This window comes from Pithys albifrons, chromosome 17 (assembly GCF_047495875.1).
Source record: "Pithys albifrons albifrons isolate INPA30051 chromosome 17, PitAlb_v1, whole genome shotgun sequence".
Lineage (NCBI taxonomy): Eukaryota > Metazoa > Chordata > Aves > Passeriformes > Thamnophilidae > Pithys > Pithys albifrons.
This window is the reverse complement of record NC_092474.1, coordinates 10,336,585-10,352,337: the sequence shown is the minus strand read 5'-3', so window position 1 is coordinate 10,352,337 and position 15,753 is coordinate 10,336,585. Positions and strand designations below refer to the sequence as shown.

General features: G+C 45.9%; 1 protein-coding gene across 1 annotated transcript in view; it reads right to left on the bottom strand.

Moving 5' to 3' along the window:
- Positions 1-6,883: 6,883 nt before the first annotated feature.
- The window catches only part of RSPH14 (radial spoke head 14 homolog), a 74,997-nt gene continuing 66,127 nt past the window's right edge, over positions 6,884-15,753 (bottom strand). The window contains exons 4-6 of the mRNA XM_071572265.1: positions 9,602-9,827; positions 8,287-8,423; positions 6,884-7,143 (exon numbers count right to left, since the gene is read on the bottom strand). Of these exons, the coding sequence (XP_071428366.1) occupies positions 6,884-7,143; positions 8,287-8,423; positions 9,602-9,827 (623 nt within the window). The remainder of the gene's footprint in view (positions 7,144-8,286; positions 8,424-9,601; positions 9,828-15,753) is intronic.

Here is a 15,753-nt window from a genome sequence, read left to right as displayed (position 1 = left end):
CACAACTCATTTCCTGGCAGGCTCAGCAGCCTTTGGATGACCTCCTGATTAAACAGGTACCATCACTTCATTTTTCTCCCCAGGACTACAGAACCTTGAAAATCTAACCTACAGTTTTTCAGGAATGTTCCCTGTATGTCCTTAGCAACCTGATTTCATTCCAGTCTGAAAACGATGCTGCAGAGGGAAGAGTTCAAATGTTTCCATAAAGTTTGACAGCTGCTGCTGACTCCTCTAATTTTGTAGAATTTCATAGAAAAATTGCCTGATATTGTGAACAGCTGATAGAATTTTCATGTTCAGCTTAGCATGAAATGCCTCCTCAGGCTGGTAGCTACTGTGTTCAAGGAGAGTTTGGTGATTTTAGGGAAGAAAGTGAGTTTTCTTCAGGTATCAGGGGAGCTCTGTCCATGTCACAGCTGTTGTTGGGGGCACTCAGACTAAACCCAGGAGTGGATGATGCTGTTCTGGGCATTCTCCTGCTCTAGAGATGGGAACCCTGAGCACAGGGTTAGCCCCCACATTTGACTGTACATTTGAAATCCTGATAGTGCTGAGACTCCAAATAAATCTCTGGCTCACAGCACAAAGTGCCTGCATGGCACATGCAGCATAACACAGCTCTGCCTCAGAGACATCCCAGCTTATCCTGCCAGGTAAGATACAGAGTCACAGCTTATTTTGGGGCGCTTCAGTTAGATATACAGAATTATTTAAAAAGAACTACACAAAATAAAATAACAAATTCCCTTAGTAGCACTGTCAGCCAATTAGGAAACTGCTCTGTAAAGAACACACACTAAACAGTATCTTCCATTTAAGAGTTGCTGTTTAGTTCTTAGGCCAAGTCCTGGAAAAGGGTAATCACTGTACATTTATGTTTTAATTTTTCTGTGTCACCCATAAAAATGTATCCAAGTATCTCACAAATGTTTAGTATTAATGATCATGGGAACACTCTGTTCTTAGAGCTCAGAATTTGGGTTTATTCCTACTTTGTTGTTGGGAAAGCTCCTGCACTGGGGGAGGGAAGATCTGTCACTTAACTTGGAATACACCTGCAGTACCCATGGTCTGGTTTCAACCCAAGTGCCAGGACAGGCCCAAGGCTGAGCTCTGCAGGTGCTGGTGGTGATCAGAGCCCCAGCAGCTGGGACTGCTGATGATCTCAATCCTCACGGCAAGTCCTGACCCAGCAAACCCAGGAGTGTTTGTGCAAGGGAAAGGCCGACAAAAAGGAGGAGCAAAGGTAAATGATAAATCCATGTGTTACCAGGGGGGACTGACATCTGGGCAATGAGCCCTGGAGCCTCTGTCACTGCATTTGAAGAGCACAGGAGTTCACTGGTTTGAAGTGCTGAGCCAGAGGAGGATTTAAATCCCACATTCCTGGGGACAGGCTGCACAGGGACGGGCTGGGCACAGGCTGTGGGTTCACAGCAAGGCTGGGGGTGTTTTAGTTGATTTAATGATCTTATGTCCCAGCTGCTGGGCTGTGTCCTGCTCCTGCAGTGTTCTCTGGGGGAGCAAGGAAGTGAGGAAGGGCACAGTGGCCAGAGGGAGCTGCCCTTGTGCTGGACTGAAAATCCAGGGTCCCAGACCTGATAAGAGGGCAATCACTGAGAAACATAGGAAATGCAAAAAACCCTGGATGCTCATCTTGTCCTCTACCATGGGCAGCTGTGAAAAGGAATAATTCTCTGGAGCTCCTGTTCCCAGCCTGTCCTGTGTCTGTGCCTGCCTGGAGCAGCACTGAGGGGCTGGAGCACCTCCAGCCCAGGAAAGTGTGAGCTCCTTGCTGCTCTGTGCAGTTTATTGGTTACAGTATCAAAGCCTGGAACTTTAAAATGTAGTTTAGATTCAAAGTATCTTATGACAAATTATTGAAATGGTTTTAATTCATTCAAATTACAAATTTTGTCTCGCTAAAAAGAGGTCCTGTGCTTGGAGCATATTAGCTTTGTGTGCAGCTGTGGAAAGACACTCTGCCCCTTTGGAGTAGTGTAATTAGCCAAATCTGACTTTCCCAGACCATTTTGTCCTGAGACAGATCTGTCATTCTATGATTTCTTTTCCAATAGAAAATGTAGTGCAGGGAAGCAAATGTGCTCCCTGCTTTGGAACACGAAGAGATGGAATTCAAAGCTGCCACTTTCCAGAGCAGGACTCAGTGGTTTCCAACCCTTGGCCTTCTGAAAGCCTGCTCAGGGGAAATGTTGCAGGAACAAAGACTCATAACATACTTAACCTTCTGGAAACTGTTATAAAAATTCAAAATGAGCCCTACCGGGGTGGGACACAAGGCTCATCTGGGAAGGGCTTGTGTCCCATGGATGCACTGTCTTGTCTTCTGATGTCACTGAGAATTGTTGGGCAGGTGGTTTGAAAGCTCAGTCTGTGCAGAGTGTAACTGAATTAATTCCAGTATTGACCCAGGACCACATTAATTATATCTGGGCTGTAATCATTGTTGGCTTCAAGCTAAAAAGACAAATCCCTTTCAGTGACATTACAAACCTGCCTCGGTGCTGAAGCCTCGGGGCCGAGAGTGCTGGGGAGGGGCTGTTGCTGAACCCATGGATTTGCTGTCCCCACAGCACTTCCCTTGCAACCGTGGTGTAGCTACAGTGGGGAGGGGCCAGGTCCTGGGGCATTAATAGAAGTGTTTAGCATGTGTATGAAATGCTTCAGAAGGATCTTTATCGTTGTTTGACCAAGTCTGGGGCAGCTTTATTATGGGGTATTCTCAACTGAAAGCCAAGTCAACCCCGGGGGAAATGCTCCTCAGAGGTGTTCCTTTGATCCACCTGGTTGTTTTACCAACACCCACAGTGCTAATTAATTGCCCAGCCTCACAAATTAGGGGCTATTACCTCATCCTGAAGCAGAGGTTCAGCCCCAGGCAGTCCTGGCACTCCCATCTGTGCTGTGGTTCAGAACTTTCCCCAGTCCTTGGCCCTTGGCTGGGTGGTGAATAAATGTCCAACCCCAAACACGTATCTGGGACCAACTCAGTGACTCAGGTTAGAAAACACAGCTGGATTTCAGAGCAAATGCCCCCAGAGTGCTGTCAGTGCTGCGGGTCCCCCCTGCAGCATCGTGTGTCAGCACCTCGGTGAAGTTCCCAGGGCACAGGACCCAAACTGTTCCTGCCCGTGGGCAGTGGCTGTTCTGTCCCACCGGGGGTCACTATGACAAGGGCTCCAGGCTGCATTTTACACTTGGTGCACTGTCTTAAGGGCAACCCCTACTCAGCAGTGAGGTGTGAACTGACAGGAGTTAAGCACTGCTGGGCCCAAAGGAGAGCTTGGGTTAACTGCAACTTCAGAACACCTTGGTCTCCTTTGCTTCAAGACTTTGCACCTCAGAAGAGAAAGAAAATCCTTAAGGGGTTAATCATAAGGGATTTTTTGGATATGAAAATTCATTACATTAATGTTTGCAAAATTATAGAATCCAAGTTAGTTTAAGAATGAATAAGAGTTAGAGAATTCCAACCTAAAACTCCTTCTGCTGTATACTTTCTCCTTAGTTCTTTTTATGCTATAATTTCTGTTCATGCCACTGGGCTGGGTTTTCCTGTTTCTCTTCCAAATATATGTTATCATCTGGGGTGTTTCCTTTTTTCTCTATTAAGACTTTTTAAGGACTTATTCTTGACTGTTTTCTCTTCCTAATGACTATTTCAGAGCTATAGTCTCCTCTCCCATCTTATAGTCACTGCTTTAACAAGGAAATTCACAAATACACTTAAATATATTTAAAACATTATTGGAATTTTAGTAACTATTAACACTGGGAATGGTTTTGATATGGTCATACTGGTTTTATGCCTTGTTAATCTATGGATGGTCAATAGGAAAAGCCTTACAAAATCGTATTTCCTCTTTTTTTGTTTTATCTTCTAATAAAGCAGGGTATATTATTTCCTGGCAAACAGCATTAAAGCATGTCTACATTTCCCCAGGATTAAAAAACCCACATGAGGACATTTAGTTAGAAACTTCACCTATTTGACTACTTTCAAGTGCATTTGAGATCTCAGAGGTCTTTATGAAGAAAGCGAAGGAACGTTTCAGATGTTGAATTGTGGCTGAGAAACTCATTTTAGGAAGATTTAGGAATCAGCATATTACTGTGGGAGCAATTCTGTGTTACATTTTAATATACCCAGAAAAAGGGTTTTGTAGAGTAAAAATTTGCCCTTAATTCAGGTTGCACACAGTGAGGGTTGCAAGGATCAGTGTCCCCTCGTGTCTCATGCTGGCTGTCCTGCACAGTGACCCAGGGGGAGGCAGCACGTGCTGGGACACCAAGGCAACACAGCCCCAGAAACATCCCAGGTTACAAAAGTGTTCTGCAATAATGAGGATTATTTCTGCATTAGCCCGTGCTCTCTGTGCATCCTTTGCTTCCCACAGGCTGTTTAACTCTGCCACCCTTGGCACTTGTTGTGCTGTGCTCTGGCAAACGCTCAGCACCCGCAGTCCTGCCAAGGACCTGCTGCAGGCTGGGCCCCACCAGAGCATGTGACTTGGAATTATGACATCTGCAGTCTTTCTGTCAGTTAGTACAGCTCTCTAAGTGAAACCCCCAGCTAATAGTGGTGGATGGCTGTGCCACATGCAGACCTTGAATTCTGGTGTTTCATAGGCAGTGCATGGGCTCTGAAGCCCAAGGGAATTCCCGTTGTGATTGAAGTATTGTATCATCGTGGTGGGATGATGCTGGGACAGATGCTGAAATGAGGGAGGGCACCACCAATGCCCATGTCTGAGTTCAGCTAAGGCTTTGTTCCATTTCTGTCTGTGTGTAAGACAAGAACATTGATCCATGTAGAGCCCTTTGGGGAACAGTTTATATTGTCTTTAAAGCACTGATCAGGCAGATATTTGGAATGCAGTGCTTAAGGTCCAAGTTGGCTGTATTTCTTCTTGTGAGAAAAGTTCAGTGTGGATGGTCTTATTGCTACATTTGAAACAGCTGATTATTTGGGGAACTCATTGAAGGGTGATACCTGAATGTTTGGGAAGGCTGTGACAAGGCTGGAACCGAGCTAAAATGGTGGTTGTCTCTGCATTTTCCTGCAGCATTTCTGTGGAGCAGCTGAGCCCACACTGTGCTGCTCCAGTCCCTCAGCATGTGATTAAGCTGCCTGGCTTCTCTTATTGAGTTGGATGCACTCTGGCACCAATATGTATTACATATGAGTGCCTTATGTGCTTAAAAGGCAGAGTTCCTCCAAGATCCTGCCTGGAGGGAATGAATCCAACTGACTCAATACTTTAAAATCACACATCTTTATAGGAGGGGAAATTTGCCCTTTGGTTAGGTTATGGTTTTAACTGTGATCACTCCTACAGAGGAGTTTACACTGTGTGTGAGGCTAATGCAGTTTGCAGGGTGACCGTGGCTTTCAATGGAAAACAGCCCTGACAAATAACCCCTTTAGAGACCTGGTGCAGCTTCTTTGTAGCTACAACATGGTAACTTCTAGATATAAAAACACCATGAGAGCAAAACCTGAGTGAAAATAAACAGGACTTGCTGTGAAGCTGAGTCAGCTGCACTGTCACACCTTCCTTGGGTGCTGAGAATGGCCAGGGTTGCTCTGCTCACTTGGGTTATTTCTTTGCCCAGGACTCCTGTTGATGCCTCTTAAATGACACACTTGCAGCTGCAAGCAGAAATGTGCCACATGTCTGTAGTGGCCTGCCTTGAACTCAGAGTGAATAAAATGCTACTGAACTTCCCACCATATCCACTGCCCTTCAGCTCTAACCACAGGAACTACCACCTTATTTCCTCCATCTGGTGGGTCAGGTTTTGCTTCCAACACTAGCTGGAACTTCATGTGCTACCCTCAATTCTATGAAGTAAAAGGTTTTTAAAAAAAATGTTGATTTTTTTTAAAAAAAAAGCAAAAGCAAAGAAACACATCTTTTCAAGCTAGAAGTTGGCACTTTCAGTTCTCTGTCCTGGTTATCTCCTCACCTATCTGTTTAGACAGCTGTTGCTCACAGAGTATGTGAGGCTGGAAGGGACCTCTGGAGATGGTCTTGCCCAGCCCCTGTTGGACTAGATAATTAGGATCAGTTTTCCTCTTGTCCCTTTCTCCCTGAAAGGTGAGCCATGATGGCAAAACCCTTCAGCTCTGGCACAACACTTACCTTTCTATAATACTTGTTAATTTTGGTGCTCAAAGGACAGATTACAGGTCTACAGAACTACAGAACACCCAGCACCAGCACAAGCCCTGGCTGCTTTTGTTCTGTACCATAACCAAGCCCAGGCAGTGCCAGCCCCTCCTGGCACACACTGAGCTCTGGCCGCAGCACAGCTTTGCAAGGGCTGCCTCAGAAAAGCCTCTCTCACCATTGTCTCAGGGAAAGCCCTTCTGTGACATTGCCATTCTGGGCTGATGCTCTTCATGGTTCTAATCCCTTGTTCAACAAATGTTTGCAGCAAAACTCATGTAAATGCCTGTGTTAGATCAATTTCTCAGCACAGACAAGACTGCTGGAGGGGTTAATTAGGAACCTCTATAATATAATTAGTTATTGATTAATGGTTGATAGACTGAGGTTTCAAAAAAAAAAAAGTAGAAAACATTAAGAAGAAAACAAAAAGGGTTGGTGTCTTGTATCACAGGAAAATCTTGGTAACTCAGGAGTAGCTCCTAGTGAAGAATTCCAGACTTCCTAACTTTTCTTTTTCCCCATTATTCTGCTTTCTGACCTGCAATATAGATGTGAATCTGTTGACAAATGACTTTCAGGAGGAACTGACTCGGAGTAAGCGAGGAAGAGAGAGTTCTGGTTTTGAAGGTCTCCTGTAATCACACACCTCTTACAGCTGCACAACAACAGAGGGCAACAGCTCTCTAGAAAAGATCGCGGCTGCAGAAGGGTTTCCACTCGATGGCCCTGAGGGCGGACAGGGCTGCTCTCTGCACGGCCCGGCTCGGGTCCCGCAGGCTCTGCCGCACCGTGCCCGTGTGTTCCTGCAGCGCCGCGCGGCCCGCGGGCAGCTCCGCCAGCAGCGCCAGCGCCCGCAGCGCGTTCAGCCGCGCGGGGCTCCCTCCCGCACCCACCAACCGCAGCAGGGCTGGCAGCGCTTCGGCTCCCAGCGCCGAGGAGCGTCCTGCAGGGAAACAAACCGCCTTGGGTTATGGCATCTCTGTATGGGCTCGGCTTCGCGAACGAGGATTTGGGCAGAGCTCTCCCCACGTGGGTGAGCCCTTCCAGGCTGCGCAGGGGATGTTTTAGGTGAGGCACAGCGTGCGCACAACGGGCCCCACCCTTTAACTCCTGAGGTTCATCTGCCGCGGCCGAGCCAGCTTGGACGGTGACAGTGAAGTCCTCAGAACTAGAACCTACAGGTTATGACACCTAATCAACACCCATTGGGAGGGATCCTTTCCGCTCACTGCCCTTCTCTTCTGGAGACCAAGGCTGGCTCCCAGCTGTGCATTTTTAAGAAAAAAAGACCATTCCTTGTTAACTTTACCTGCTTCTCACATTAGTATTTCATTTGCAACAAATTAACTACGAACATATGAGGCGTCAAATGATAAAATGAACTATTTTCTGGAGGTGGGGGTGAGGGGGAGTGTTAGCTGCCCTAAGGACATGCTCGATTCTTCCATTTTTAAAGACACTTCCAGGACTGAGATCCACTCCTGTATTGCCTTTGGTAGCCAGGAGAAGGGTTGCAGAGGAGGACTGGAACACAACTGCCGTTGTTAAGAGTCTTTTATGTCTAATTACTCATTCATCACACTGAAAATTTAGCAGTTAGTATTTTCAGTGTCTTGTAAGTTACTTGGGCGAGCTGCAGACCTTATTAATATTCATCACTCTCCAGCTGTGAGAGAGGAGCTGCCTCGAACCACAAAATGTTTCCAGAAAGCAGCGCCCCTGTGCTGAGCGCTGGTGATTCAGCACAGCTCCAGGTACGTGCATCCATCTGGGCTGGGCTTGAGTGGAAAACGCTCCCCCTCTGGAGCAGCACTCTGGAGGGAAATGATGCAGGTGGGGAGATAAATCACTTCTCAACCTACTTCAGGGGAATGAAATGTGAAATATCCTGTCCCGCCATGGCCCTGTGGGGGAGCAGCAGTAGCTTCTCAAGACATATAAAGAAATGTCCTAGTCTGACGGTTTCTTGAAGAGCTTTAACACTGTCAGAAACCAAGGACTTGGGGCAGGGAGGAAAAGGTTTGTTGCTGAGTTGCCTTAGGACTGTAACAGAAGGTATCCCAACAGAAGTGCCTCTGACACTCACCCTGGGGTGTGACCATAGCAAACATCAGGGCTCCTGCAGCACTGGCCTGCACTCCAGGGTCTGTGTCTTCCAGCAGGCTCACCAGCACTGGGATAACGTCCTCTTCACACACCGCGATCTTCCCCTCGGGATGGGAACTGTGCAGGAGAGATGGTGAAGTTGGTTTCTTGAACTGTGCCTGCTGACCATGAGCCCCCTCAGGCTGCCCCCAGGCCTGTTTGGTGCCCCCAGCACTGGCACACTCCTGCTTTGCTCCCTTTGGGGGGACTGTTCAGCTGGGAGGGAGGTGCCCCAGGGGTGTCTGTCTGGGCCTGGTACTGTTGAACCTGCTTGTGATACAGCCCTGGCAATATCTGGATTTTTTAAAAAACTTGCTGTGAACGCTGGAGATTGATGGGCAGAAGCATGGGACAGGATTAAGGGTGCTGGTTGTCCCAATGGCAATGAAATAGAAACCTGGCAGTTGAACCCTATACAGATTTTAAAACCTGCTAAAATCAGGGGTTTGCATTTAATTTTTCTCCCAAGTCAATTTGTTGTCTTTGTTCCAGCCTCTCTAATGAGGGGAACATTTAATGTGGCCCAGCTACTGCAGGGCCCTGCCATGTAGCTGCTCTCCATTCTCCAGGTGCATTTTACTTTATATGACTCATGTTAATTATACTCTTTTCCTCTAAGACCTTGTTTGGTTACAGGACACGAGAAAATGGGGGGTTTTGCCAGTTGATATGCAAACTACATCATTTGCAGACCTTTTAAAACTAGACATCTGTTGAACACTTTTATTACATTTGCTGATTGCAGGACAGTGGACTTAAGGTGTTCCTTTCATCCACTCTCTGACACACAAATTTAATATAAGGATTGCTTTCCTGATACAGCCCTGATGTGTGCAGTCAGAAAATTATTTCTGTCCTCAATCACAGTGAAAGTTTCCCAGGACCTTTAATTTTTTGAGAGAGAGTGTGGCCAAAAACACAAGGGAGCTTCTCTCTGCCTCCACAGTGGTCAGAATGCTGTTTTTACAAGATTTTTCATGCAAGAATTTTTTTCTCAGCAGTGCTGTACCAGAAAAAAAATCCGGATTCCACTGCCAATACTGAAAACAAACAGAAGCATCTGCTTTTTTGAGTGCTTTATAGCAGTCAGGATTTTTAGAAGTCTTGTATCTAAGGGTGCATTCAGGCTGATAGTGCTGTGTGTGTGGAATGTGGCTCTTCAATGTGCAGTGGGACACAGCTGTAAGCTCATGGCATTGATTTACCCCTGAAATGGTACTTTCTTGGGCTTCAGCATTAGGGACAGGTCTCTTTACCTGATTTCTAGCAGGACTGAAGCTGCTTTGCTCCTGATGGCTGCGGAGGGGTGTGTGAGCTTTGCCTTCAGCACAGCCACAGCCCCGGCTGCCAGGGCAGCGGAGGCCTCCACACGGAGGCAGCTGCAGAGAGTGGCCAGGATCAGCTCCACAACCTTGTCCAACTCAGTCTTCACTTTCAGGACAAGTGGGGGAACCAAACCAGCCTGCAGGACACCAGCAGCCCCTAAGGGGACAGGGAAGGAATGTGGGTGAGGGCTGAGGGCACTGACCATGGTACCTGCTCTCTGAATTTCTCACTAGGATCAAAGTACAGCTGGGAACTCATTTCCTTACACAGATGTGGGACTGAGAGATGGAAAATACTCCTGTTCATGAGTGTCATCTTAGCATTGCTTCCTCAGGGGACCTTCCCCAACACTCCTGTAAATCATCAGCCCAGCTAATAACCAACATGGCAATTGCTCTGATGTTCCCAGTTTCTCCACTATAATAATTATCCCAAAATATAGGAAATGTATATCTATTACAAAGTCACCTTCTGTCCAGCCTTTCTAGCTGCTCTCAACATGAACAGATGCTGAGAGAAGCTGCAATGTGAGCCTTTAGAGCTCATGCTTTGATTTTCCACTGTGACTTCTGTGGGGTGTTGGGAACTGGCATCTTCCTCACATATTTCTTTGTAGTAATTCTGTCACAGCAAAACTTTAAATTCTGAACTTTCCAGCAGTCAGTACTCTTTCACTCTTGCACTGGCTCCTAAAAAACAGCTTCAAAGGTAGAGAGTTCATCATCTGCCTTGAAAGTGATGTCTTTGCTATGAGCAAGAGCCTGATTTGTACCATTTCTTACCCTTTACTAAGTCAACACTGAAACAGCAATGCCAGGGGAAAACAGAACGTACTGTCCACGAGTAACTATGTGAACACAAAATTCTCCAGCTGTCCTGTTGCTAAGACTGATTCTTTGGTTGCTAAGAGAAATGTGGCTCCTTTCAAAGTGATTCATATATAGTCAGATAAGGAAGTTTTGTGGATAAGAGTCATCAAGGTATTTTCAAATGAATCTCCTCAGTGCAGACAAGAGGAAAGGAGATTTTAATGACCCTTGGTAGTGCATGGGAGAAATCCCTCACATTGCCAATCAGGTGAAAAACATGATTCTACTCTATTCTGTTGTACATATGAGGTTTTGCTGACACTGAATAACTTCTTGTATTACTGACTTACTAAGATCCACTTTGCTAATGCCAAAGCAAAGAAATGCCTCGGGGTGATGTTGTTACAGCTTTACTACCTGTGCAGCATTTGGAGGTCAGTTGCTGTGAGAATTCAAACAAATAAGGCAAACCAGTTTCAGACAATTCACTCTTGAAGGGTAACAGCATTTTACAAACAAGGATTTCTCCTTGTGCCAGAAAGGCAAAGCAGGAAAGGAAAGTGAAGAAATGTTCTGTGAAGCTGTGGCTCTGGGGGAGTTGGCATTTTCACAGAGAAAAAAACCCAGCCAAGATCAGCTCCAGCCCATTGGCACCATCCCTGGGGAAGGGAAGGATGTGCTGCAGGACACCTGCTCTGGCAACAGCCCTTGGGAAGGGGGCACAGCTTGCACAGCTCACCCCACCCCCAGCACTGCCCCTCTGGCAGGGATTGCTGGTGTTTGGGTTGGGGGTACAGGGACAGAGGGGCTTGAGGGTTAGACAGCTGGAAACCCATCAGTGAACTGCTCCCAGGGAAGCAGATTAAAGCAGTCTCAGATGACTGTAAATCATACCCAGAACTGATTTAGCCACCCTTTCTTTTGAAATAGCCTGTGAAAGGCAAGATTTTTCAAAGTCAACTTTTAAAACTGCTCCCAAAGCTCTTCACAAAAAGAAACTCTGGGGCCTGAGTGCATGAATTTGGGGTCCCCAGACTGCCCACAGTCACCATATGCACTTCTAACTTCTGGGCTGCTGTGGGAATCAGTATAAAATCATCATTTGGAAGGTACCATTTCAGAGGAAGAGTCAAGAATTGGAGGTGATAGACCTTGCCTGTAGCAAGCACCTCAGTGCAGCTCTAATTCCCATGGATCCCAGTGTTCCTGGGGGCAGAGTCACACCACAGGCACTGGAGCACAGGATTCCTTGAGCAAACCCTGCACAGAGCAGCCTCACTCTGGCTGAGCCCAGAGAAGCCCCTGCAGGATGTAACTTCTCCTTCCCTCTATAACTATTGCTGTCCCATTCTCTCTCCCTTCCTTGTGCTGTCAGAGGTACTTCTTTCCTTCCTGTTTTTTGTACTTCCTTTCAAAGCCTTAATAAGTGGGTTTTAAACCCATCATCTTCATTTTCCTTTGTAGTTTCCTGCGATTCTTTTTCAGGACTTCCTTTCTAAGTTCTCTCAATTCTCTTGATCACTTTATATATATAAAAGCATTCAGGTTCACTTCTCTGTGTTTCACTCACCTTCTGACAGACCCACCAATACCTTCACCACTGCTTTGGCTTTTCCCTGCCAGTTCACAGCCACTGACTTGCTTTGCCTCAGTCCTCCCTCATTCCCTGTATTTGCACCTCTCCCACTGCCGAGTCCTGGCTGTGGCACACAAAGTCCCACGGTGTTCTGGTGACAGAGTGCACAGGGTGATGTCCAGGGCAGCTGTCACTTTGGAGAGCCATTAAGTACCATTTATCCTGGGATCAGAAATCCCAGTGCAGCTGGTGGTGCTTATTTTGTATGAACACTTGGGATGTTCTCATTTCTTAAAAAACGCCTTTTATTTTGCCAGGCCAGGTCTCAGTACCACAAGCTTTCTTACCTACCGTTTTTGTCAGGCTGTCCCAGCTGAAATGTTGTCATGCTACCAGAGGGAGCTCCCAGACATAAATATAGAAACAAAGATGAATTGTTTGACCTTGTCAAATGTCTCAGTGTGGTGAAGAGAAAGAGGGTGGAGAGGAAAGGTCATCAACAACAACAAAAAGAGAGTACCTAACATTGTAAATGAAATTTCCACCTGGAAATTCGTCACGGTTTTCCCAGGGGAACCACGGGGTGAGAGGTCCAGAGAGGGAAAAGGGAGGAGACAAAATCAGTGGCAGGTTGATTGAGAGTCACTTGGAAATTGGAGGAGTCTCAGATCCCTCCATCCTGGTGAGTGAGCAATAGGAGGGGAAGGTAAGCTGGGCTTTCTGGTCTTATACTGTAAAATACAGTGGCATCCTCAGGATCTCAACTTTCCATAAAATACTGTCCTTTCAAAGGAGATTTATCTGTTGCAGAGTGTTCTGGATACCCTGGGCACAGTGAAGTAGTTGAAAAAATCGTTTTCAAAATGCAAATAGTTGTGTTTGCAGCTGCATAGTTAATGTCATTATTGATCTGTTTTTCTGAGAACTTGTAATCTTCCCTTGGGCTGCTTTTTATCTGAGCACTCATCTCTTCCTTCTCAGAACCCTCTGGCCACTCTCATCCTCCCTTCCTGATTCTTTGTTCAAATAGACCCAAAGAGGATTCGCCCTTCATTCTGTTCTCTCAGGATGGCTGCAGGGCATGTAAACAAGTAAAATTTTGTAGAAGACAAAGGCGTCATTTATAGTACATAACAGTGGTGTTTTGTTTGGGTTTTCAATTACATAAATCAATTAAATCACATTACAAATCCCTTTCCCTAAAAATGCCGGTTTTCAACTCCCAGTGTTTGTTTTAGTCCGAAGCATGTGCCTCGTGTGTGGCCACAAAGGGCTGGCTGGAGTGGCACAGCAGAGCAAGAACATGGAAACCCAGATTGTACGGAATGTGGATCTCTGTTGGCACCTCGGGTGTCTCCCTGTGATGGGCACACAACGCTCTGACATGCTCAGCAAAGGCTTTTCTGCTCAGGAAGGGACACACAAGGGAAAGCAAAGCAGGGCCAGGCAGGAACGAGAACACGGGGAGGGATTGGGAAGGGCAACTGCTGCCTGGCATCGCTGTGTGCTGCCATCCCCGGGGCACCTCCCCAGCTGGGAGCAGCCACATGGGCTGACAGAATCCTAGACCTGGCAGCTCTCCTGCTCACACTGCAATAGTTTAGCACCATGGCAGAGGGAACAGAGTGTTTATTAAACCAGAGAGTGCTGCAGTGTCACAGCCACTTGGGAGGGAGTGCTGGTGCTCCCTCTCAGAGGGACAAGGTGGGAGCAGGAGCTCCTGCCCCCAACACCTCCCGAGTGACTCCCTGCTCACTACTGTTTAAAGGGAAAAGCTTTAATTTATCCTTCAGACTCACTGAGAGGATCTCTGAGTCACCAGTCACAAGAGCACAGTTTGGGAACCTTGTAGTAGCTAATTTAGTGTAAGGATTCAGCATTTTGAGTCTCAGTGCTTCCAGCACTAGGGCTGTGTCAGGGAGTAGATTAATAATATAAATACTGTAAAACAGGGCTGAACTTCCTGGTGAGTTTGGAGCAGGAGCAGAGCACATTAAATGAACTACAACTCACCTGCCTAAAACCCATCAGCTTTCTCAAGCCTTCTGCCTAAAGAGGAGAATTCTGTTGATGTCTGAAAATCAAAATATTTTCCTCCTGTTTGCAACAATAATTCTCTGTCTTCCCATGACAGTTCAACAGGAATAAACAGTGGTGTCCCAAAGGATGCCTGTGCCTGGAGACAGAGTCTCTCTTATCTGAAAGGACTGAGAGGTGGGAAGTCTCTGTTTAAAGGAGCTGAAGAGCTACTGGAGAGAACCAAGGAAAACACTGTAAGGATTGGATCGGACCAGGAATAGTGAACAATTCTGGTTCAAGCCATCTCAAATCTGAGCATTGGCTACAGGCATTTATCTTATGAGAGCCCTGGGGATTTACCAGGTATAAAATCAAACCTCAGTAGCAGGGTCTGTCAGATCCTCTCTAAAAATACAACAGATGGATAAAACTTTATAAGCTTTATAAAAGCATTATGGGATCTGCTTTTCGAACTGAGACTTTTTCCAGTCCTAAGGATTTTGAGATGCTGTTTGAATGAAAGACATAACAGGAATTAAGGTTACAAAAAGACTAAAGTCAGCAGTGCCCTGCAGAAGCATAAAATTGGCTGCCCCTGAGGATCCTTTAAAAATCCAAAAGATTTCCAGCATTACCAAGGAAGAGGAAAGACTGGGCTGGTAAACAAGAGGTTCCTAATCCTCAGTGAAGAATGAAGGAGACTCCTGCATATCTTGATATTTTTTTTTACAGAAACTTTGCTTTAGTGTCTGTGCAGTTGTAATATCAAAGAACCACTGAACAAAGTAACAGAGAAACTACAACTGATATGTTTGCATTGGCTTCTCTGTTATATCATAGACATCCAAGAAACAGATTCACTTTCTAAAAAATTAATTGTCATTTTGGTCATTTAGACCCTCTAAATCATTCATGCCCTATGAAAAGAGGAATAATATCTAAAGAACTTAAAAAATTCAGGTCTACAGAATGCCTTTTATCACAGCATCTTTAGAAACCCTGGAGATGAATGAGACAGAATAGACTTATGTTTCACATAGAGACAGTTTCCAAAATGAAAAATAAATCTCAGGTTCTGTTCTGTCCAAGAATTACGTGCAGTCCAAGATCAATAATTGACCAAGACAAGTCCCCTGGCTCTGACTGATGGCAGTGTCAGATCCTTTAGTGTGAAACCACCCAAAACATGATGGTGGAAATAATGGGATGTGCTCTCTGTTGTAATAGTGCACAGCCCATGAACTGTGGATTGCTGGGCATTCATATGGAATCTGAGGGCAGTCTCCAGAATGAGAGCAACTCTCCCTTCCTTTAATAAATCTGTAGTGCTTTGTTATCATATATGAGAGAGGAAACAACCAAAGGAAGGTGAAATAGAAATAACAGAGAAGCAGTGGCTGATGTATTTTGTCCCAGTTCTGACTGTTGACAGTCACTTGTGCACTGCAGGATGAGCAGAGGGATCTTTTGCAATTTATTTGTTTTGTTCTCCAGAACTCCAGCTGTTTGCACCTCCCATACAGGTAGTTTTCTTTGAGTTTTCTAAATTTGTAGCTGAACATACAGACACATTCCTGGCCATCCTTGTACCTAAATGTGTGAATGTGCATATGGACAGCCCGCACTTGGCTGATCTTCCATGCAAAATGATCATACAAGTTAAGAAAGTTAAGACTTT